The 24,848-nt window shown below is 41.2% G+C and overlaps 1 protein-coding gene and 1 long non-coding RNA gene across 9 annotated transcripts in view; one reads left to right on the forward strand and one right to left on the reverse strand.

Moving 5' to 3' along the window:
• MACROD2 (mono-ADP ribosylhydrolase 2) overlaps positions 1–24,848 on the forward strand; it is a 1,304,535-nt gene that overhangs the window by 1,242,774 nt on the left and 36,913 nt on the right. For all 7 annotated transcript variants that reach the window (XR_005596087.1, XM_039529899.1, XM_039529898.1 and 4 more), the window contains 3 exons: positions 8,012–8,089; positions 8,820–8,894; positions 9,550–9,645. Coding sequence is in view for 6 of the 7 variants with exons in the window: in XM_039529899.1 (XP_039385833.1) it covers positions 8,012–8,089; positions 8,820–8,894; positions 9,550–9,645 (249 nt within the window). In the remaining variant the exon portion in view is untranslated. The remainder of the gene's footprint in view (positions 1–8,011; positions 8,090–8,819; positions 8,895–9,549; positions 9,646–24,848) is intronic.
• On the reverse strand, positions 7,774–23,858 carry LOC120400813. 2 transcript variants are annotated; one of them, XR_005596089.1, is made up of 3 exons: positions 23,621–23,858; positions 23,245–23,352; positions 7,774–8,877 (listed from the first exon to the last, which is right to left on the reverse strand). It is a non-coding gene; the product is annotated as an uncharacterized LOC120400813 (long non-coding RNA). The 2 variants fall into 2 exon arrangements; XR_005596090.1 differs by lacking the exon at positions 23,621–23,858 and adding an exon at positions 23,441–23,591.

A 24,848-nucleotide genomic window follows, 5' to 3' on the forward strand; every position in this document is an offset into this window, starting at 1 on the left:
TAAGTGCTATCATTGCCACTAGGGCCTTCCATGGTGCTAATCACTAGCATGGGCAGTTGGACTTTCTGGCAATTATCTATATTATTGATTTATTGATATATCTTATTAATTTTTTTAATACTCACTTACTGGAAACTATCTAGCAGTAATCATATCTGGTCTATGAAAACACAATTCCATTAGCCTCCCTTTCCCATTCCAGCTGGTTGTAGTGCACCTGTTCATTGCACCTTGTTTTAATAATATTGCAAGCTCCTCAGGGCAGGGAACTATCTCCGGCTTTGTTTTTGTGCAGGGCCTAGCATTGTGCATAGCACAGTGCTTCTCTGATCCCGAATGGAGCCTCTAGATCAGACGTGGGCAAACTACGGCCCATGGGCCACATCCGGCCCGCAGGACTGTCCTGCCCGGCCCCTGAGCCCCTGGCCCAGGAGGCCTTCCCCTGCTCTTCCCCCTCCCCCGCAGCCTCAACTCGCTCACTCCAGCACCGGTGCAATGCTCTGGGAGGCTGGGCTGTGGGGCAGCGCAGCTGCAGAGCCGGGTCTGACCCAGTGCTCTGAGCTGTGTGGCCTGGCTCCAGCCAGGCGGCACGACTGTAGCGCCGCCAGCCACCGGTGCTCCAGGCAGCGCGGTAAAGGGGCAGAGAGCAGGGGGGGTTGGATAGAGGCCAGGGGAGTTTGGGGTGGTGGTCAGGGGCGGAGGTTTGAATAGGGGTTGGGGGGGAATAGGGGGTCGAATGGGGGCAGGGGTCCCAGGGAGGCAGTCAGGAAGGAGGGGGGGTTGGATGGGGCAGCAGGGGGCAGTCAGGGGCAGGGAGAAGGGGTGGTTGTATGGGGCAGGGGTCCTGGGGGCGGGGCATCAGGAATGAGAGGAAGGGTTGGATGGGGTAGCAGAGGTCCAGGGGCAGTCAGGGGACAGGGGTGTGTGGATGGGGTAGGGGTCCCAGGGGGGGTGGGCAGTCAGGGGACAGGGAGTGGGGTGGTGTGGATAGGGTAGAGGTCCTGGGGAGGGGCGGTCAGGGGACAGGGAGTGGGGGGGTGGATGGGGTAGAGGTCCCCCAGGGTGGGGGGAAGATAGGAGGTGGGGGCCAGGCCACGACCCCCTCCCCTAACCGTTCCTCCATACAATTTCTGAAACCCAATGCAACCCTCAGGCCAAAAAGTTTACCCACCCCTGCGCTAGATGCTACCACAATATAAATAATTAATTATGGGCTTCACTCTGATTCTGTTGTGAGTAGGAAATGGTCTCTCCTCTTGGAAAGTCCCTGCGTTGTTAGAAGAGATTTCCCTCCATTCCACCCAGAGAATGATTAGACTCCATAAAGATGGATTAAAATGCAATCTTGCAGATATAAAAATAACATTTTAAAGTCAAAACTCAAGAATATCTCCCTAAATTCTCATAAATCACCATTTTATAGTATTCCGTTTTAACACATTTTTCTCAATTTATGAGGCACAAGAATACCCTAATCATGTGCCAGCTTCCATGCACACCATTACCTGTAATTTTGGATGCCTGCTTGATTTCTTTCACTCTAGAAATATTCCAGTCATTTTTCACAGGATCACACTTAAAAATAAAATGCAGTGAACCCTTTTCATTCGTAGTGGCCTGCTTTTCCCCTCTTTAATCTTCTAAAACATGGTGATTTATCTGGAGTGTATGCAAGAACCAGATGTGTTGCACATTAGAAATGACAGGTAAATAAGCCGTGCAATGAATAGCTGGGGAAATGAATCTTAAAAAGATCATTAAAACCACTTAACATTCAGATCTTACCATTCCCCCTCTTCCTGAATGTTTGCAAATGTTATGTTTGAGCAATGTTGCCTTATATAGTCTGAGATGGTCTGAAAGACAGGGGAAAGGATGCTCTTTTGTACAGGGTATGTATGTATGTATGTATGTATACCTATTTACAGTAAGAATAGTGGTGATAGTTTATTGCAAACCATATACCTCCCCTGGGGCTGTATCTCACAAATAGGCAGTGTTCTAAAAGTTTGTAAACCATACATGTGGTTTATTCACATCCATGAGCTATAAGTCTGAGCCTGGCAATCCCTGGTGTGAGGGAACAGCTATTAGGTGTAGCCACTAATGTAATAAAAGATTAAATCAAAACTAGTCTCATTAGCACAAGTGGGAAGAGGACGGGCTATATTCAAAGACAGGGAGAATCACATTGCTGCTGTTCGAAATACCACAAAGCCACTCTTGCTCTTATAAAAAAATACTTTTAAAAACAAAAAACAAAAACAGAACAGAGCCCTATAAGTGACCCTGGTTTAGCTTTCTGGTTTTTAAAAACAGAAAATGTTGTCGTTGCAGATCCTGAGTTAATCACTCTCGGAAATTGCTGCTAGTGGCTTGATTTTAAAATGGAGTCTGAGGGCCTGATTCTCATTTACAGTAAGGTTCCTTCTCACATCTCTGGCCATTTAAATAGGCTTCAGAGAAAGTGGGCATAAATGACATTTGCATGCCCCATTAAGGCTCCTTTACACTCCCAGGGCGATATGTATATATACAGGCCTATGTATCTAAAGAGAAAGGTCATGCAGTAACATAAAGCAAAGCAGGAAGGGCAAACAGAAAGACTCAGATTAAGAGAAGGGTAAAGAGGAAAAAGGGCTCCATCCTACAAGTTGCTAAGCGCTCTGGCTTTGATCCAGCAAAGCACTTAAGCACCTGCTTACCTTTAACAGTGCGAGTAGTCCCATAGACTTCAGTGTGCGTGCTCCTGTGATTAAAATGAAGCAGGTGCATAAGTACATCGCCAGGGTGCTTAGAATCCACTAAAACAGCACAAAAATGTGCTGAAGGACTATAAGAGAGACAGGCAAGAGCATGCAGCTTGCAGGACAGTCTCTATTTTCTTGCATTTAGAGAAATATAAAAAAAATCCCAAATGACCCAGAAATAGGAAAAGAGAAATTCATCTTTTGATCACTCAATTAGTATAGCGGCTCCTGCTCCCGGCCCCGCCACAAACGCAGTCAGAGACCAACTGAAGTGCAGCACCCGTGTCCTTTTATTGTTTGTGTCCATTCCCACCACGGATTATTTACGGAGACCGACACTCTGGAGGACTATTAACTTCCCAGCCAGCAGGGATCTAGAGCCCACACTCCTCCCTTTCCTGTCTCTTAGCCAGCTCTATAGGGCAGGCTGGCTACCCAGGCCTGCAGGCGGACCCACTCTGGTCATTAGGGGGTGGCCCCTCAGCCAGCCCAACGAATACCCTGCTTCCTCCGGTACAGGGCGAACAGGGGCCTGGCTTGTTTCTCCTAGGAGCGCCCTGTTACAATGAGATAATCATTTCCTCCTCTTCCAGTGTTTAGGGTGCTGTGATCTGTCATGACATTCTGCTTCAGCATTGTTCTGTAACATTGAATTGTTTGCAGTTATTTGCCGAGCAGCCATAGTACTAGGGTTAAAGAAGGTTGGGAGGAGAATATCAGCAAGAAGGAAGTGTAGAGGGAAGAACAGCATCAAGAAAGAGGGTTGTGGTAAGAGCTCCATAAGTTGTATAAAATAATCATCTCAAAAGCTGTGAACTGGGACAATGTGATCCCCCCGCAGGTATAATTCTCACAATATATGTCATCAATATCCATGTAAATATATGTCATCGATATCCATTCCGGTAAATGAAAGTGGCCTGTCATTTGTCCACTTGTATTTGCATGTGTGTGGCCACCAACAGAGGTCATCATTAGAAAGTCAGCCCTCTCCCACAATTTAAATAGTACAGTTATTTTCAGTTCTGGTTTAAGGAACAAAACTGTAGTGTCTCAGACACCACTATGTGGTAATGGTGGGTAGATGATGACCAATGTGTGTAATTAGAATCAAGCGCACTACAGTTTAAATAGATCTCATGAGCTGGCAGCTGAAATATGCTCAGTGCAGCTAAGTAGCTGGGGGAACAACAATGCTTTTATGCCACCTTCATGGCTCCACAATCATGGAGCTAGCCAGGGTAGTCCCAGTTCCTGGCATAATTTAGAGCAACTTCAGGGTTGCTCTAATTTATGCCCAGCTGCACATGGCCATAAAGGGTTTGTTTAATATCCAGGGATCACCAGAGAACAGTGTTCCCCACTGAAGCTGTGAGGAGGCAGCAGTGTAGAATCACTACAGTAGCTGAATGTGGCCTAGGGATTCCCTTACTCAGAGTTTCTGGCTGCTTTGCCCCATTGAAATGGAGCTGAAGATCTGTCGTCATATCCATTTTAGGAACAGCTTTTCATGCCCTGTGCTTTACATCTTCTAGTTTTATTCTTGTCATACATTTTCAATAAACTGGATTGCCTTTATAAATCTGGGTTTACTTCTTTCCTGTATTTTATTTTAATCCTAAAAGTAAATCTATCTTTGGCCCTTTAACTTGAATATTTGATGTAATATTTGCATTTGGGAAAAAAAATCTTTTATACTGTCTTGACCTTAAAGATTTTGAAAGTCAAAATCTGCATACCAATGTAATGCCTGATCTCTGCTGCTGAAATAACATCGACTGACTCTCACAATTAGGTAATAACTCTTGTCCATGTTACTTTCTTTGCAAAAAAAAAAAAGTAATACAAAATCCTCACTGCAGCTTATCTAGAATAATTTAGAATCCTATATTATTATGTTGCTTTTTACAACTCAGAAATGAAAAACTGTTTAATGAAAAAAATTAAATGATATCATAATAGCAATCTCAGATCAGTCAGTCATGCACAATCAATTATGTTATATTAAAATCTGAAAACTGTGCCAAATAACATAGGGGTCTCTAGCTGTGGTACCTAAGCTAAAGTTCAGCATCACTGACAGTCTAGGGTATTAGTTTGCTGCTATATTTTCACCCCTAGACAGTAGACCAAATATTGGTCTGATGTAAACTGTTTGATACTCCATTGAAAACAACAGAGCAGCACCCACTTACCTCAGGTATGAATTTGGCTCCAAAACTCCATTTGTTGTTATTGACCAATGTTTGTAATTGTTGCTTTGGATACCTTGAATTGATTTTACATGAAATTGGAATCATTCCTCATACTTGGAGCAAGATGGGCCAGTCAAACCAAGATTGAAGTCACAGGTGTGGCAGTATGAAGAAGAATGCACTAGGTATGGGATTGGATTGCTCAGAGCATTGTCAATGGCATATAGTGTCCTTCACCTCTGTCGCAAGTTTTAATCCAATGCCCTTTTGGGGCTGTTTGAAGGCCGATATGAAATAAATGTGGTGGTGTCCCCATCACGACAGCTGGCATTCACTGGCCCTCTTGTTGGTATTCTCAGCACAGAGGTACGACTGAATAGGTCAGCGAGGCTATTTTCTCACACCTGGATGCGGTACCTTGTAGTAAGGGTAGAGCCAGTTTTGTTTGGGAGTTTGGTATAGTGGTGGGGAAACTGGCACTGCCACTCTCTGTGCCTGGGCCATGTCTGTTCTGTAGCTAAGCAGTAGGGTGACCAGATAGCCAGTGTGAAAAATTGGGATGGGGTGGAAGGTAATAGGCACCTATATAAGACAAAGCCCCAAATATCAGGACTGTCACTATAAAATCGGGACATCTGGTCACCCTAGTAAGCAGAGGGCTTCCTTTTCTAGCACTGTCAGTACAACACATCTTATGAGCACTGAATTAAAGCACGACCAAAAAGAATATGGCAACTTAGGCCTGGGCTACACTAGCGGGGGGGGAGGTTCGAACTAAGATACCCAACTTCAGCTACACTATTCACGTAGCTGAAGTTGAAGTAGCTTAGTTTGACTTACCTGGCCGTCCTCACGGCGGCAAGTCTACTGCCGTGGCGCCCCCGTCGACTGCGCTTACTCCTCATGCCAAGGTGGAGTATGGGTGTCAATTAGCAGATTGATTTATTGAGTCCAGATGTGACGCAATAAATCGATCCCCGATACATTGAACACTACCCGCTGATCTGGCGGGTAGTATAGACATATCCTTAGACGATAATTCTACATGTCCTGATCATAAACGAACACAGTGACAGTGGATGAAAGCCTGGTGCTCTTGATGTTTGTCATTTACTTTAGTGGGGCTAGTATTTAACACAGTGTGATTACACTTTGGTGTAAACTTTGACAATTTCCACATAGATTTGTATTGTCACCTCCAATTACTGGAGAGATGCTTTAATTGTGAAGTACTCATATTTTGATTAAATTTACCATTTGATGACATTCTAATTTATTCTAGATCTTGACTCAGGTTGAACTGAGTAATCCCATTTAAATCATAGCAAAATGTGCAGTCCTGATATGAAAGGAGACCACAAACTGCAGTCCAGCTGATATCAATATGTAGCAGTTTAAGTCCAAACTAAAACAAACAAAAATGTTCAACAAGGACTAGTTTGGGCAGATTTTACACCAGTGAGATAATTTGAAAAATCTATACATGTTCCATTCTACTTCCAAACATACTGTCATTCTATGAATGAAATGAGAAGCTGTGCAGGTAATTAAATATTTGCCTTGGGGAATTATTTGCAGTTAATTAAAGCCACACACTTTCAGTGCATACCTGCTCTGCAGATTATTAAATTTAGATCAGATGTTAACTACCCGGGTTTCTCACTTATCCATCAAAGATTGTTCTCGCCAGGCTTAAGGAACAGCGTTCTATGGTAGCACTCTGTGCTATTTTAGAAGAAGGAAATGTGTGGACGTGGTGCTCTAATATATAAACATTTTTTTCATAACTCTGCTCGTTAAGTTTCCTTGTAGGAATCAGTCAGCATGGGCCAGTTTTACCGACTGGCACAACTTTGGGGTATGTTCTCCTCTTGATACATATGCACACATCCCCTCTTCTTAAATTTCCATTCACTTTTGACTCTGTGGCCTGTGCTAACAAGGGTCAAATGCAAAGCTGTGCAGATAATGATTCCCCAAATGTCTCGGCGATGGATGGAATATAAAAACATAGACTGTATGGGCCCAGTTGAACAATATACCACCATATAGTTCTATAATGTTATTTTCACCACTATAAATGACACAGTAACGGTGTGGTCTGTATTGCCAAACATTTTCCTTCATATCTTATAACATTATGCGCTATTTGTATGTTAATTAAATCTGCAGCTAGTGCAGAAGAATGGGAGTTCAGACTCTTGGTCTAGTTGTTCTTTTGACGCTGGCTCAGTGTACGATCTTGGACAATTCACTTAGCTAGTCTGGGTCTCAGTTTCCTCATGTACTAAGCAAGTGTACTAACATCATCATCATCAGGAGTGAAGTCTGGGACCACTGATGTTAACAGGACTTTTGCCATTGACTTTAACAGGACTACGAGTTCACCTAAGATATGACAGGGGTTAATGTTTTTAAAGTGCTTTGGGATCCACACCTGAAAAGTGCTACTGTAACCCACACACCTCCTGGGTGTGATGTTCTGGCCCATTGAGTGGCACCGAGACCACTTAGAGAGAGAGATTAATGAGTCTGCTCTTCAGCCTTCGCTAATAGCCATATTGCTTTTAGCTCATGCAGTAGAGGCTCTGGTACTAAGCTCCAGAGGTCCCCAGTTCAATCCTGCCCACTGACGACCAGGGTCTGTCGTGTTACACTACTGCTATTCCAAAGAAATGGATAATATAGTTAATCAAGTAGATGGGTTATTTTTCCTGTTATTGGCCATATCTTTGTATTATTTAGCGCTTTAGAAATTAATTTTGTGATTTCATGCTGATTTTCTTATATTTTCTTTACACTTAGCTCCTTATTAGAAGTCAGTAATGCAGACCATGTAACAATAACTGTACAGTTTCTGAAATTAATTTGAGCGATTTACATCTGTGCTATGTTTTTTAATTATATTTAATATTATGTTTAAACAAAAAGAAATTCCATCAGAGTAATTTAATACCAAATATGAATCCGGTATTTTTAAGTGCTGGATTCAGGTGTCCTAAGTAGGTTTCAGATTTTGCCACCAGAAAACAACTACGAGGTTATTTTGTTTGTTGTTTTTATCAGATTCCTCAAAGGATTCCAAAGCCACACAAGAGAATGCCCCAGCACATCATGCAATGTGTGAAGAAGATCAAGATGAAGGTAAAGTTACCTGTTGAAATTCTTTAAGATGCAAATAGTGAATCAATTGGGAAGCTAAGTTGTTTTAATTATAGCATTCAACTTTTTCACCTGTGACCTTTGTTGCCTCAGAAAAATGTCTATTATATAACTAGTAGATGTTGTATGCCAATCAGTCTTGATACTGTAGTCTCTAGTGTTACTGAAAAAGAAACAGGCCTCCAAATAATTTATTTTAGCCACGTTGATTCTGGGTCACCTCAGAGCATTATGTTTTTGTTACCAGAAGCCTGCTATATTGGTTTCATTGCTATATGTAACTTGAGTGTCAAGTACAGGTGGTTTGGAACAGCTGCTAGTTCATACTCTGGTGACAGCCAAAAAACTTTGTCAGAGAAAGCTTCAGAGCTCCCAAATGATAGACAATTCATCATGGTTGAACCGTCAAAATCAGTATGCTCACAAAAAATAGAACACAGTAGTCCAGAGTTTCCATTAAGTGCGGTCTATTTTGACTACTACTTCATACTAAATACTAATACTGGGGAGAACTTTAATACATTTGAAAGCTATTTGTTTTTAACTTTTATAAAGTGACCCCAATGTTGTAATTGCTAATTAGAAAGCAAGCAAGCAAGCTGGCTTCAGAGAAATATGCTGTATATTGGTTTTGTACCCAGTTTTAGTGTTCTATCTTCTGTATTCACATAAGTATCCCATTGATGTTATTTCCAATCTTTGATGTTAACAGGACCACAGGATGTTTCCACAATTGATGAAATGACAACTCAGCCAGATTCCCAGAGCTCCTGCATGGAGACAGAAGGTATGAAAAATGCTATATAAACAATGAGTTAGATAACAGTGACTCTTGACTAATTATCAACAGAAGCTCTGCTATGGCACTTGAGGTACCACAGTTATTTCTCTATACCTAGAAGGCCACATTCATTGAATTGCCCTTCCTTATGCCAGATCCAAATTTGGCTCAGAATAGGAAATAACAGTGCTATCTTCAGTAGCTCTTGGTGGTGAATGCTGACTTTTTAATGGCATCCACTGTAAAAGTAAAAAATTAAGGGCTAGATTGTGCAACCCCTACCCATGACAGAGAGCACTTGGGTCCCTATCAGGCCAGGTGATGAACGATCTGGTACTAGTCCAGCAAAATATTTAAGCACATGCCTACCTATAAGCATGTGATTTCAGTGGGACTAGTTAAGCTTAAAGTGAAGCATGTGCTTTACTGGAGTGAGGTCAGAGTGCCCCTTGCAGGATCGAATCAATGTTCACAGGAATAGTCCCTCAGCCTCACTGGCACTGCTTACATGAATACTCAGCAGTGTGAGAAGGATTCTACAATCTGGGTCTATGCTGATGTTTTCAGTGATGACCACTGTAGCATATATTAATCATTTTATTCAGCATGAGTTCTGAACAACAAACTGCCTAACTTCTGTTTCCCATTACATCCTATTCAGAGCCCCTGGCAAATAAAGAGGATGCAATCAAGGTTGAGAAACCAGTGACTCCTATAGTAGATGAAAATAAAGAAGAAAGCAAAGAAGAGGAGACAGGTAAGACTTTCTATACGTTAGAGGTAGGCAGAGAGTTCAAGAAGGCTGCTGCTTGGAATCCAAGTTCTCTTGAAAGCTGTGTTTGTGTTGGTAAGCACACGGCTATTTTTTGTTTTACTACAGCAAAATTAACCACTACAACAATTTTCTTAAATGAAAGAAACACAGAAATAGCAAATGAAGATGATGTTTTAAGTCTTTTTTTCCAGGTGGCGTTAAAATGTTGTTATGTATTTGGTTGGAAGTCACACAAGAAAACATAAGGGGCAGGAAAGTGATATACTCAAGTTTCAAAATGGCTTTGAAATAAACACACAAGTGTTTATTGTGGGTTTTTTACATTTACCTTCAAAAACTGCTGATTAAAGAAGCAGTTTATCTATATTTAAGTGTCCTTTCTCTTAAATTCATTGGAAGTACAATACTGAGTGTAGTTGCAATAATTGGATATTTAAATGATTTATGAGGTCATAAATAGAGATTTAACAAGTAATGAACTGAGGCTAGTAATTCTAGTAAAGAAACCAATATTTGGAACACACACACATAGAGTCATGCTTAATCTCGTCCGAGAGCACAGTATTTAAATCACTATTTATTCCGTTGTTAAGAAACACAGAAGTTCAATTTTTAGAGTTTTAGGAATTCTTGTGGGACCCCTACATCCAGCCAATCATTTATAAAAGTCATGATCACATAAAAAAGCAATGCATTATGTAAATAATTCTCTAATTGTAAAGCAAATGCAATTATATGACCTTCCTTGGTAGAACATATAGATCAATTACAGCTTCATATTAAAACCCAGACACGATATTTGCTGGAAATCCGGGTCAATACTAACTAGATCTTCCTAATGATGAACTCCTTTTGCCAAGCACATTGATACTGACTTAGTTGCAAACCCACTTAGTTGCAAAAGTATTGACACTTTTCTTCATTGCAAACCCAGGTTACACTCCTCTTTGCTTATATCCAGCTTATCAGCATCTTCTCTCTCTGTCCTTTTTTAATGCAAATCCAAGTTGATACTAATCACACACCTCTTTATTACAAGTAATGTTAATGGTATCAGTGTTGTGTTTTATTACTGACAGTGATAATGTAATCAATATAATACTGACTTCAAATCCAGGTAAATGGTACTCCTCTCCTTCAACTGCAAATCCAGGTTTTATAATACAGACTCATTCAAATTTGCAAATACCAGAGCTATTATGTTAGTTTCTTCCTAATAGAAATTATTTACATTTTATTTTATGCCTCATCAAAAGCAACTTTTGCACAAAGTGTACTTTCATATTTGTACATTTCTTTCTCTTTAATACTTTATTGTCCCCTACAGCGAGTGACTGTCATTTAGCTCTCAGTGGATAGATTAGATTTCACCATCTGCTCTACCTAGTATTAAAATATGCAGCATTAAGGAAGGTAATGTCAGAAAAGAGGTGTTCTTGGGACTTTTCCTGTCCCTTATTTAAAAGGTTCTGGGATGAACTAAGTTAAAGGGTCTTTCTGAACATTTCAGAGCATTGTGGTTTAGGTGTATTAATGATACTTACATATCCAAAGTTCATTGACGTTCATGGAAAGACACCCATTAACTTCAGTGAGTTTTGGATTGGGCCCATAACAGGAGGCAGTACTGTGTTGATTCTACACATGGGATAAACTGCATTTGGTTAAACCTATACATGTTTCTTATAGTTTGTTTTGAAATGCACCCTCCTTTAAAATACCTCAGGCTGGGGAAATAAATCAATGGTTTTTTAAAATCCAGACAAGGGAAGGAAAATAAGGCTTTCCCCTTGTTTTATTTCATTCTAATGGGTATAAAAATGTGTAGATAATCTTCACAACACATGTTGTAAGCTGCTTTCAGGTTTGATGTGCACAGATGCTACAACATTAAGTTTCAAAGTTAGTCAGCTTGTAAGATGGATCTTGAAAGGAAAGGGGGGTGGGGAATTGAACAGCAGTTGATGCAGATAAAATAGTACAATGAGTATGTCCCAGAGAGACATCTAATGGCAAGAGTTCACCTGGCATAAATAAGAGATTTTATATATAACAGTGTCTCATCTAAACAAAGAGCTGCCTCATAAACTAATTCAGTTAAATGTTTTCCAGCAGCACCTGCAGTACATTGGAAGTAGAACAAAATAACATATTTTAGACAAGCAACACTGAAAAAGAAGATAATACTGGGGTGTTATTCCAATGAAATAAAATCCAGTCATACTACTTTGGTTTGATATAAAAATTGTGCTTTTGATCTGTGGTAAAACGACGTGTATTCCAATTTAAAGAACTGCAAAATGCCATCCTTGTCTGCTCAATGTCAGTTCCGTTTTAGGACTAGGCTGAGATATTAGGCTCAACTCAGAGGGATTATATGTACCATGTCACCCTAAGAGGAGTGATTGGATTAATGAGAGTTGTCTGTGACCATTCCACATCCATCAGTGGAGGTATGGGACCCGCTAGATGGATAATATGGGTCAGAGTCCCCTTGCCAATGCAAACCTTGGTGGAAGGATTTCTGCATACTCAACCTCTCCTCCACTGATAGCCACCACAACCTGAAACATGATGGCCACTAGTGAGAGGACATGTCTACGTTTACCGTGGATTGATGCTGCAGCAAACGAGGTCAATTTAGCGGGTCTAGTGAAGACCCACTAAATCGACCAAGGATTGCTCTCCCGTCAACTCCAGCACTCCACCAGAACGAGAAGCATAAGGTAAGTCGATGGGAGAGTGTCTCCCAGCAACCCAGCGCAGTGTAGACACGGCAATAAGTCGACCTAAGCTACATCAACTCCAGCTGCATAACCTAGGTCCATTTATCGCCGTAGTGTAGACAAGGCCAGAGAGAGGGCATGCCCAGGATGGCTGGGTGAAGCAGCATTGAATCAGTGTATGCCTTCAGCAATCTCTGCTGACAAGTCTGTTATGGAACTCTTGGCAGAAACTAGTGTTGCCATCCTGAGCCAGAATGCTAAGGGCAGGCAGGTTGAAATGCCATTTGCCTTTCCTTGGGCTGAGCCAGCAGCTTGCACTTCCATGTGCCCGTGGGGGTGAACCTAGGCTTATGCGGTGATGCAACCAAACACATAAATTTTTTCTTTGGGTACATTTCTGATACTATATAAAAATGAGATCTTTCATTTCCATCCCATATATTAGGATAGATTTTATTGGTTGAGGTTGAATATTTTGCATGTTAAACCTGGTGCATTTATATTTTGTAGTGCAAGCTTGGTTTCTTTCAATGTATTTTACAATGAAAAACACTTGGTGTGTTCTACAAAAATATTTTTTCTGAAACACTGATAAAAATCAAGGTTCATATTATAGAGGTATCTTTTTTCATACTTTAAAGTTAATATATTACTTGGGAACAAGGAAAGAAAAAGAGAGAGACAAAGCAAGATGCATTCTAGAGTAACTTTTTTCAGGTATTAGAATCCACTCAATTCTAGTCTACAAAACAATAATGAAAACCTGCATTGCTCATAAGATTAGGGAACAATCTCAAATCTTTTTATGATCGCTGACCAACTAGGACATACGGGAAATGCCATACAAATGCTTTTGATTTTCAATTTGGCAATTCTTATATATACGCTTGGAAATGTTGCCATCCTTTTGTAATGGATGAACGTGCAGGCTTTAGTGGCATTTTGAATCAGCTCAGTTTTTTTACAGGGCTAATAATTTATAACAAATGAAAATGAAAGTCTCATTACTTGGATGTATATATAACTGTTCCTCGCTCTGAGCCTACTCTCCCCACTGTGACAGACCCAAACCAGTGGGGTACAGGAGTCTGGTAGAGGGCAAATGTACTGGTCACTGGATGAGTAGTTTTCTGTTCCCTGAGTGACCAGAGCAGGGGCTGCACTAGAGTAATCAGGAACCTGCTAGAACCAGTTAAGGCAGACAGGCTGATTAGAACACCTGCAGCCAATCAAGGCAGGCTAATCAGGGCACCTGGGTTTAAAAAGGAGCTCACTCCAGTCAGGGAGTGGAGAGCCAGAGGAGAGGAAGTGTGTGAGAGGAGCTGAGAGCGAGAGCTGCTGGAGGACTGAGGAGTACAAGCGTTATCAGACACCAGGAGGAAGGTCCTGTGGTGAGCATAAAGAAGGTGTTTGGAGGAGGCCATGGGGAAGTAGCCCAGGGAGGTATAGCTGTCATGCAGCTGTTGCAGGAGGCACTATAGACAGCTGCAATCCACAGGGCCCTGGGATGGAACCTGGAGTAGAGGGCGGGCCTGGGTTCCCCCCAAACCTCCCAACTCCTGATCAGACACAGGAGAAGTTGACCCAGACTGTGGGGAAGATCACTGAGGTGAGCAAATCTGCCAATAAGCGCAGGACCCACCAAGGTACAGGAGGAACTTTGTCACACCACGTACATACTCAGTTTCTCCTTATATAAAGATATTGGATCAATGATTTCCCTCATCTGTCACCCTTAGAGCCTGCTCTACCCCTTGGAGGACAGTATTACATGAACAGAAGTCTCCATTATTTGACTATTGTGCCCCTTTTCTGTATGTAGAGTTGAATATTGTCCGTTTTCTTATTGCCACCATGATATTACTCTACAATGGAGTTTTGGATAGCTCAAAAACATGTTTGTAATCTCCTCTTTTGTCAGAGCAGTTCTGTCGGAGATTACTGTCTCTTTGTTCTAGTCTGGAAACCAGTGCCATTTTCCCAACATCACCTCCTCAGTTTGAGGTGAATATCCTCAGTAGAGGTTCTACTACTGTGACACCTAGGATGTTGCCTCTCTCAGAAAAGTGAGAAAGTACATTCAGAGTAAAATAACAGTGCTTTCCACTCTCTTGTGTGCACAATGCACAGCTGCTAATTTAATGGAATAACTCTTATAAATGAAGGATCCAATTCGGTTAGCTGCTCACTGCCGACACTATATAGTACAAATGTTTACTTTCCTGTATGAGGTCTGCAAAAGAGCAGAAGTAGAACTTCACTGAATAGTCAGACACAACCCACCACTGAAGTGCACTTTTTGAAGTGCTGTAATGAATCCACATAGAGGCTAAGACATATTACAGTGTCCTACCTATAATTTTGATGCAGAGCTGCCAGTATATCTACCAGTAACTGCTTATCCATCATTTGATCCATTCTTCATTTGAACAGCTGAATTCCAGGTCTTTCACCCATAAATTCTTTAGAAATAAATAGTATAAACTTTAAGAGTTATATATCCTTGAAATCTGGTGAGGAAAATGTCTCAGTTTTTCCAATATATACTTGCTTCAAGGATTTTCACATACATTTGAAGATATTGACAGAAGTCATAAATTCTTTGCAGTGTCATTGTTTGCAATGATAAAGAAACAAAATAAATCTCAGAAAGATTTGAAACAAGACTGACATCTTTATTATGGAGCCACTGTAGTTGTAACTAGCTTTTTTTTTTTTTTAATAAACCAATTTCTCCTCACCTCCAACACCTTCTCCAAAGAGCTGAAATGGACAAGACGTGTGGAGAGACGAGATTTTAAAAACTAGAAGTTCTTTGTTTTTTGGAAAAATCTAATCTATTTTGGAATTTCATGTATCTAAAATATCTTAAATTAGAAACTCCATATGTGTTTATTGAGTTGTCCTAGTGTAACGTTGACAGACCCCGGTCGTCGGTGGACAGGATCAAACCTGGGACTTTTGAAGCTTACTATATGAGTCTACTGCATGAGCTAAAAGCCACATCTCTCTTAGATAAGGCTGTAGCAGACTCATCAATCTCTAGCTAGGTGTCACTAGAGGGCGACAAAGTGCCATACCAAGCAGGCCTGGGTTACACTAGGAACAAAGAGATTGTGTACTGAATCAGACCATTGGTTTGTCTAATCTTTGACAGCGGCCCATGCCAGCTACTTCAGATGAAGTGCTGTAGCCTTTCCATGGGAGAAGTTTGTTCCTAAGCCCTATTAGTTATGTCCTGATGCATGAGGGTTTAAAGACCTCATATGTTTTTATTCCTTTGTAATCCAAGATGATGTGGGTCTGACAATCTTCTGCTGATACAAAGCAGTAGTAGATAATACCTCCAGGAGGAAGGAGGAAGCAGCTAAGGAAGTGTGGTTCAGGGTAAAGTGTTCCCAGGGCAGCACAGCTACACATTGACTCTTTAAGAGGACTGGTTGTATAAACACAATCTAGCCCTAAATTTGAAATGCAGCACAGAATTCTGCCGCTATCCAGAAAACAAACAAAAAATTATCCCCAGCTTTGAACATTTTGCATGCAGGGAGAAATTCTGTGAAGTCAAAAACAGGTGAATTGAGGGTTTAGTCTTGTACTGCATATTTTGCAATGGTCTGATTCCAAGCCATATGGAGAAGTGGACTATCAGAAGAGCAGAAATGCTGGAAGTAGCTGGAGGTGTGTTGAAAACAAAGGTCTCAGTAGAAATCCATGCAGTGTGTACCCCCGAGACTACTTACAAGTTCACAACATGAATAATTTTCTGTGCTGTTATTTTTCTAGACAACTTTTTAAAAAAGTTTAAAGTGAATTTATTGTGTTTGTGATATGAGCCAGTTAAAGAACTTTCAAAGTGGAATTTCAGTATCCAATGAATAGGTCGACTATTCAATGGCAGTGCGATCTTTACCTTCAGTGAATCTCTCTCATCTCTTTTGGAGGAACCATAGCTGGGGTAAAAATGTAGTGTTGTTTCATTTTCCCCATTATTGTCATTGCTGACAAAGACCATACAGTAACTCGATTTTTATGAGATTAGGAGAAATGTTTCCCATAGGTTTGGCATTCTAGTAGGTTTGTATAGAATCCTTGAATGGCTGAGGGTGATGTACTCATGAGTTGCTTTATAAAGTCTGTTAGTTCTGCAGGTTACAGGACTCTATTCTGGACTCTGCAGCAGCTAAAAAAGGAAAGTCAGCAGTAGCTCCCCTCCTCCCCAAGTAATTCTGCTACATATTCTATGGCCTTGCTGAAGAACCTAAACACAGAGAGTGGTATGTGAGGCTTTACAAAGACCGTAGCTGCTCTGTATCACTAAAATTATAGTAGTATCAATATATGAATCAATGACAGTAAAGTACTGTGTCATCACAGTGGAACGGACTACTAACTACTACAAGATTCCAAAATTATAGCTAATCTACTAGGAATCATCAGCTATGTTGTACATTAACAGCAGGTCTGGTTATTACTCTATGGCCCAGTTTGGACACCAGTTACAACCCTCTAGGAGAGAATAATGTGATATTCTTCTCAATAACTGAAAGAATTTCTGTTTCTTTTCATTATTCTCCCTATATCAGATACTCATTCTAGCCGAAGGGTATATGTAAAGAACAGGTGGTGCAAGCTGTTTTAAATTTTAATTATTTTTCATTTCTTTCACTGGGAGGATTCCATCTTTCAATGTGCTTTTCTAATAAAAATAGAAACCATTAGGGAATCTTGCCGCTTAAACATTTTGCCACAGTCATTTTATGACATCTGCTTTGATGGTAGGGAACAAAAAAGAAAGAAGACAAGCAAATATTTTTTACAATGATGGCGGTTTAAAAAGTTTATAGTTTAAAGTGTTTGATTGTTTTCTTCATTTTATCGCCAGCAAGCAGAACAGAAATGCTATAAAAATGAATTAGCCATTTTTTCTCCACTTAAAAGATATTGTTTATTCTGAAAATTTTTTGAAATGTGGCTTTTGCTTTGTTCAATTAACTAATTTTTTGTCCTGAATAGAAACACATTCAACATTAAATCTAATAAAATAACTGTTCAGGAATCTTCCAACGAAAAGAAAATCTCAGAGAAACCAAATGAGAAATTGGATATTTTTCAAGATATTTACCACAGTAATAGTGCCAATAAATATATAAAACTATATGAAAACCCACTGAAAAGCAGATGATATGAAGTCATTTTAACTTGATATGTTTATGATATTATTTCATGATGTTAGATGTTTGTACTTGTGACATACATGGTTTAAATAGCTTTAAGACAGTGATAATGCCCTTTTAACATAAAAAAATTGGGTAGATCATGGAATCCATATTTCACATTGTGTTGAAGATTGCCAGTCTTTGGGTTTAGCGGAAATCTCCAGAGAATCAACAGTAGCTCATGCAACTGAAACACATACTTGTTTCAAAACATATCAAATGGCATCCAAGTACATAGTGAAAATACTACAGGAAAGTTTTATAAATTTATCTTAGAAAAAAATTTCCCCCTAGAAATAGGGACTATATGGTTAATAACACATCTGGAAATTAGCTTGAACACCTGAAAAATATGGCACTACTTTTTTACACAAACAACAAACTTATTACATTATATAGGAGTCTATTCTTTCCACTGAATTGTGAGCTTAACTCCTATTAATGATAACAAGAACTTCATGTGCATATTAAAATAGATCCAAAAGGCCACATTAATTCCTGGTGTAATTTCATTGTGATATATCCGGGAAGTCACATCGGGGAAGAATTTGGTCCAGCATGTGTATATTCTTGTGTGTCTTAACATTCAACAAGTGAGAGTTCATGTTATTTTTAGTGAATCACATTGATAGAATTAGTCCAGGACAGGGAATGGATTTACAGGCATTGGGCTCAACTCAGCTGTCTCTATAATTAGCGTTAACAGGAATCTATAAGTGCTTCTTCACTGCCTTACATCTTGTGTAATCATTTAAACCTATGCAAAGTGGGAGTAAAGTACTACCAAATTAGAATTCTATATGCCGTGCAAGTGGTGGTAGCATTTTACATGTACCTTGCACAAGTATTAATGACCACACAAGGTGCAAGACCCTACATCGCTAATGAATATTCACTAAATAAATTCTTTAGGAAGCTTTCATAAGTACACCTCTAGAAGACCCAGAGACTGGGGAATAGATGGAGGAAAGCAAGCAGTGGAGGGGGAAGACTGGATGGGTCTCTTTTGTCTCAAGTGTAGAATAAGAAAGTGTTCCGTAAGAGTAATGCAGTTGTGGGATGAGCTGTCTAAAAAATAGCCTCTCAGTCAGCCCTTCCTTTTTTTTTGACCCTGCTCTCTCCTCTCCCATTAGGGTTATCAGTGATTCTGTCCCCTCCCCCACCTCTGCAATTCTTTCTGTCCGAGGCTCCTCTCTTTAAAGACCGAGGGCCAGATTTTCCCGTAGTTTATGCCTGCTTCTGCACAGCCCCAAGTTGTGGTGTCACAAAGCAGGCACAACCTCCCTTTCACAGAGATTGATGGGGACAGGGCCAGCACCATCCAAAGAATGAGCAGTTCTAGCTGAGGAGATGTGACCAGAGCAACTAAGCGGGGGAATGCGCTGATTTAGCACATTTCTGCTGCAGTCTCTGGAAGCAGGGCTCCTGTGGCAACCCGATAGAAACTAAAATGGTCTCTAACCAGTAGAAACCCCAAGCAAGGGAAGCAGTGAAAATATCATGTCCTCACTCAGCTCTTCCATGGTAGTGTCCTCTCCTCATTTCTTTGAGCCCACTTCTGTCTGTTTTTCTGCCTGTTACTCACACTTTTCCAATAGGTGACTTTCTGTCCCCTCACCTTTTCTTTATACAGTTGAGCATTCAGTCATACAGACCTCACCATCTGGAACAGCTTCCCTGCCCTTGGTTGCCTTTCATCAAATTTCACCTCAAGATGAGTGTGAGGTCACCATCAGTATGCTTGTGCCCTAGTCCTAGGGAAGAAACCTATGATAACGCTGTTTCCAGTTATTGGAGTAATCTGCCAGCAAGGGTAGGGGACCAGGGTTTGAAGTGCATCTCTCATTCTTTACACACACACACACACACACACACACACACACACACACACACACACACACACACACTGCAACTGCATGATGCTGTGGGATCCACTCCCTCTCCCAGGGGGTCAGTAGAGTCATCAGAAGTGTTCAACATCTCTCTTTGCAAGTACCTTTTTCTAACCTTTCCCTCTATTAAAACTATCAGAACCAACTTGCTGAGCCTTTCTGATGAAACTTGGCCATTCCCCACCCCTTTCTTCCTGTCCTGCCATACTCACAGATGCTACTGAGCCTGCACATTGTGTTGCAACCAGCAATGTTTGCACATTCTTTAGATAGAATATAATCAGCTGCCAAATGTTCTATGAATCTTTTTTGTATGAAAGGCACTAGACAAATATGAATTGCATTGTGTGGTTTTTTTCTCCTCCCTTACTTTATACTGAGCAGGATGCTCACCACTGTAATTGTTCCATAGCTAGCACTTTCTAAACAGAACTCAATGTTCAAACATTTCACAACCTTTTGAGTATTCCTCTCATGTGCTTAGAAGTCATCCATCATTTTCAGCCCTAAATGCTTTGACTTCCAGTGCCTTCCTTAGTGCACAAAGGTAAACCACAAAACCACCTAAATTATTATTTCAATGGAGTGGGGCCTTTATCCTGAAATACTGGGCACTGATGTCTTTGCTCCAGTCCTTTTCTTTTGAGGGTATGAAAATTTTCCTGTTGTGTTCAATCATTGGTGTGAAATGTAAGGTTTCTCTAATAATCATATGTCACAGAAATGATGTTCCTGCTCAAGGTACAGGGCTTGCTAGCTGACATGAACAGACCAAATACATCTTCATGGCATTTAGCGGAGCCCCTCAAAAAACACTCAATATCTATTTTACCTGTCAGCTCTTAAGACGTTTATATGTCCAGTGTTTTTTCACTGGAGTAAAAAAAATGAACACTTACACCTTTCTCAGATGGATTAAAAAAATAAGTTAAACAAGTTAAAACGTTTTGGATTCTGAGGGGAAAGGAGAATAGGCCTTTCCTCAATACGACCTGACCTGGATCACAAAAGTGAGGTCACAAATCAGTGTGACAGGGCCATGGTCTGAAAGGCTGGAAAGAGTTCACAGGAAGCCCAGCTTAAGTCAAACCTCTGGGCTTCCACTTTATTTACAGGCCTCTTATTCAATCAAAATAACACAAACCAGCAACGTCTCTGCTCACGTTTTCTTGGTGCAATTTGGTAGTCTGTGAACATCAATCCAAAACCAAACAAGAGAGCATAACCAGGACAGAGATCCTATCTCCAGAGCTTCTTGGTCTGGATTCTGGTCAGCACATTCTTTCCTCCTTTCTTTTGATTGTTTTAAGCACAGCTGTGTTGAGCTGCATCTGACTTCATCAGCTAAGGGAGTCCACCCTAACTAGAACTTCAAAAACCCTGCTGGGAATTAACCCAAATTTAACCCATTGTCTGGCCACTGTCTGGCCTATATGGGGTGAGGTACAGCCTGCAGAAATCCCACCAGAGTGCTCAGAGATTCTTCTACCCCATCGGTCCTCAGACTTATTTAATCGGGCCCCCCTTCTTTGTGTCTGGAGTCATTTACACCTCCCTCCTCCCACAAGCACATATACCGCCACCCAGCTCTGAAGGCAGACTGGACAGCAGCAGCTGCTGGCTGTGCGCCCAGCTCTGAAGGCAGCAGCGCAGACGTGAGGGTGGCAATGTGAAAAGTGATATTTGTCGTCACTTTTCACAGCAGATTTAGCACCCATTGCCACCCGTACTTCTGTGTTACTGCTGCTCCGGGACTGACAGCTGGAGCTTCGCTGACTCCCTGTGAGGGAATGGGGGGGAGGGGAAAGAGAGCCCAAGCCAGGGCTGCCTCCCCATGAGGGATTGGGGAGGAGAGGGGAGGGGAGAAGGAGAACCCACACCCAGATGGTGGGGGTCTGGCTGTCAGCCTCGGGGCAATAGGGCTCCAGCTGTCCCTTTTATTCCCGCTCTTCAGAAAACATAAAAAAGCAGATAGCTTGCGACTCCCTTGACATATTCCCAGGCCCCCTTTGGGAGGCCTGCCCCATAGTTGGAGAACCACTGGTCTCCTCTAAAACACTGGTAAGTGGGTATAGTGAACAACTTCCCCTTACAGTCCAGTTGTGCTAAACTGGTACCCTCAGTGGTTTTTGTTTATCCTGCCTCTTGGTCTTCCAAGGTCATACCTCTCCAGGCTTGTTAAAACTCTCTGACCTTCTTGGATCTGCAGCATTGGGCTGGACATAGTCCAAGAAAAGTATTTTAAACATTATTTCTAGTATTGCCTGCTATGGTTTGGTCCTAAAATTCTGAGAGAACAGACTTTCTAGCTGTATTTCTGCTTCAGGTGTCAGCTGGAAGTGCATGAGCATGAGAAAATAGTGAAAAGAAATAGATATATACAACACCTGTCTAAAGGATCCCACATTGTTTTACAAACTGATTTATACAGGGATCACATTATCAACTTCTGAAATGCTGCCCCCCACTGTCATCAAACACCACAATTATTTAACAACAATACTACACGAATGTGCAACAGTTTAAGACACGAAGTGCGGAGTGCCGCTCCCATACAGAACTGCAAGGGTAATTTGGCGTGGAGGAATGCAAATTGAAATTTGATCACAATCTTGGGGTTAACGTCATTGCTTTTTTCAAAAATTGCCATGGCATTTTTAATGACCACAAATAATCAGGACCTTGTTTTTATCTCTGATCCTAACGACAGCACCTTACAATAACAGAGGGTCATTACCACTGCTGGCCGCTCCTAATTAATATTTAAGAGTCTCCTATCCAAGCACTGATCTTGCTTAATCCTTTAGCTTGTGAAATGTGATTGGATCACAGCAGAATATGATTTAACTACATCAAACAGAAGTAATGGGGAAAAGATGATCTGCACATATTCACATTTCTGAAAAAGAGTTACTGTCATTCTGGTTTTTTGGCAAGGGTTCGATCACTGCTTATTGCATCAGAAGCACCTTGCTTATCCTGAGCATGCAGCCAGTCAACCTAACTCTCACACCAATAATTTGTGAGAAGAGAGAACATTATTGTGTTCTTCATTTAGATCACAATTGTGATTGTCACAGTTCATGGCAGACAATGCCACTTAAGATAATTCAGATTTGACTTATAGTACTATAGACATATATCTAATTGGGCAAGGTGTCCCCCTAAACTACACATTTCTCTAGTGAATTGTAAAAGACTGGAAAACACAGAGGAGCCTTAACCAGATCTTAAGTGGCTGTAGCACATGAACTGTTTGCCGTATTGAATAAAAACCTGGGCATTCATTTAAAACCTAAATGCAGGCTGTTCACCTTATGTAACCCACATACTTCCTGAGTGGGGTGGTCTGTCCCCGCTAGTGGCAGAGATCAGTTAGAAATTAATGAGTCTGCTCTGCTGCCTTAGCGAAGAAGCAGTTGGCTTTTAGCTCATGCAGTAGAGGTTCATGCACTGAAGTTCCAGGTTCAGTCCCTCCCACCAAAGACCATGGTCTGTCGGTGTTACAAGTGGGGGCTCATCCGAGATTTCAACTGGGAAGTCTCTGAAGCTCAGGACATGCTTCCTCAGCTAGGGGAAGTATGTAACTCACATGCCTCCTGGGTGTGGTGCTCTGTCCCATCTAGTGGCACCGAGATCACTTAGAGAGAGATTAATGAGTTTGCTCTACAGCTTTAGCTAAGGGCCACATGGCTTTTGGCTCATGCATTTAGCTCCAGAGGACCCAGGTTCGATCCCACTCACCAATGACTGGGGGTCTGTTGGTGTTACATGGACTGCCAAGTACAGCAGAAGCTCCTCTCTGGCTGGCTGTGTGGTATTCATTCAAACAGAGCTCCATCTGCAGGGCCTCTGAGAAGCACAAAATAAAAGGAGAGAGAGATGAGGCCATTCAACAATCTAATTCCAATTAAGGAGCCTTCCCTCCCTCATACATTACCTATGGTTTTTAATTAACAGACATTTCTTGAGGAAAGCTGACCCAATTCACTTTCTTTCAAATGGTTTTTTTGCTAAGAGCTGTTGTTTTTGCTGAGCCTCCTAAGCTTGTTTGCTGGCTTTCACAGGCATTCCAAGCAGTAATGGTCTCATTGACGCAGTAATTAAAGGAATCCTGTACCTTTTCACTCCGGCTAGCTGCCCCCTTTATTCTTCCTCATTGTTCTCTTTGCAACACCACTAGCAGATGGCCAGAGATTTTTCACCCTTTCAAAAGCTTCATGTTTTTTCCCATCTCATCAAGCATGTCTCAGCCGTGCTTAATTAGCTTAAGGCTTTTCAGGCCCCAGGGGAGATCGGTTAAAGACCCGAGCAATTTCAATAAAGAGCTTGAAAAGCAAATCCTGAAAGGTTAGGTCTAGCTGCAAGAAAGCACAATATTATTTGGTGGCAGAGACCATTTGCTCACTCTCTTCTCCCCGCCTTCTATTTTTAATTTTCAGAATAGTCATGAAACCTCCTGGGTTTCTGTCTGTGTTTGTGTGTATTTGATAGGTGGCAGTATTTAACTGAGGACTCTGACCCTCAGGCTAGGTCAGAGTTCAGCTGCTTTTAACTGATTTCAATCATGAGCTGCTGTGTAGGCACCCTTGAGTAACAGAAAACTGCAAACACAATTAGCTAGCCAGCTCTATAAGAATCTACTGGGTATTTATTATTATTATTGAGTTGTTTGAAACTAGCGTGTGAGCTTTATTTACAGATCAGAGCCGTTGAGATGAAAGCTAGATTAATTAACAGAAAAACAAATTTGCATCCTGCTTTGTATTTGACATGGAACAGCATTTGTTTTTGCATAGTCACATATGTACTTTTATTATTAATCTTAAACCATTATCCATATATCTAATTGGGCAAGGGTTTTTTAAAAAATCTTTTTTCTCATACCTCACACTAGGAAGCTGCTTAAATGTGTGAAGCACAGATTTTCTGTGGGATGGCAGATACACCACAGATGCCTTGTGGACATTTGCCATATAATTGAATTATATACTTTGTGCAGGCAAGTGAGAGGACCCAAGCGTCAGGTGTTGTGTATCAGTACAATTAAGTACCTACTAATTTAGCCACTCTAGAGATAAATATTTGGATATAACTAAATTACTAGATGTAAATACAAAAAAAATCATCTTTTAGATTATAGGAAAATGTGGGCTTTTCTCAGTGAAAGCTATTATTTGACCTAAATTGCTACATTTTTTTCCAGCAAGAGTTGTGTTTCGGGGTTAGGATTGCCAGCGTTCTAACTGCTAAAAACTGGACACCTCAGCCCTGCCTCTCCCCCCTCACTCCGCCTCTTCTCTCTAGACTCCGCCCCCTCCCCCCCCCCCCATGAGCTGGTGTGATTG

Source organism: Mauremys reevesii, linkage group 3, assembly GCF_016161935.1.
Source record: "Mauremys reevesii isolate NIE-2019 linkage group 3, ASM1616193v1, whole genome shotgun sequence".
NCBI classification, from domain to species: Eukaryota; Metazoa; Chordata; order Testudines; family Geoemydidae; genus Mauremys; species Mauremys reevesii.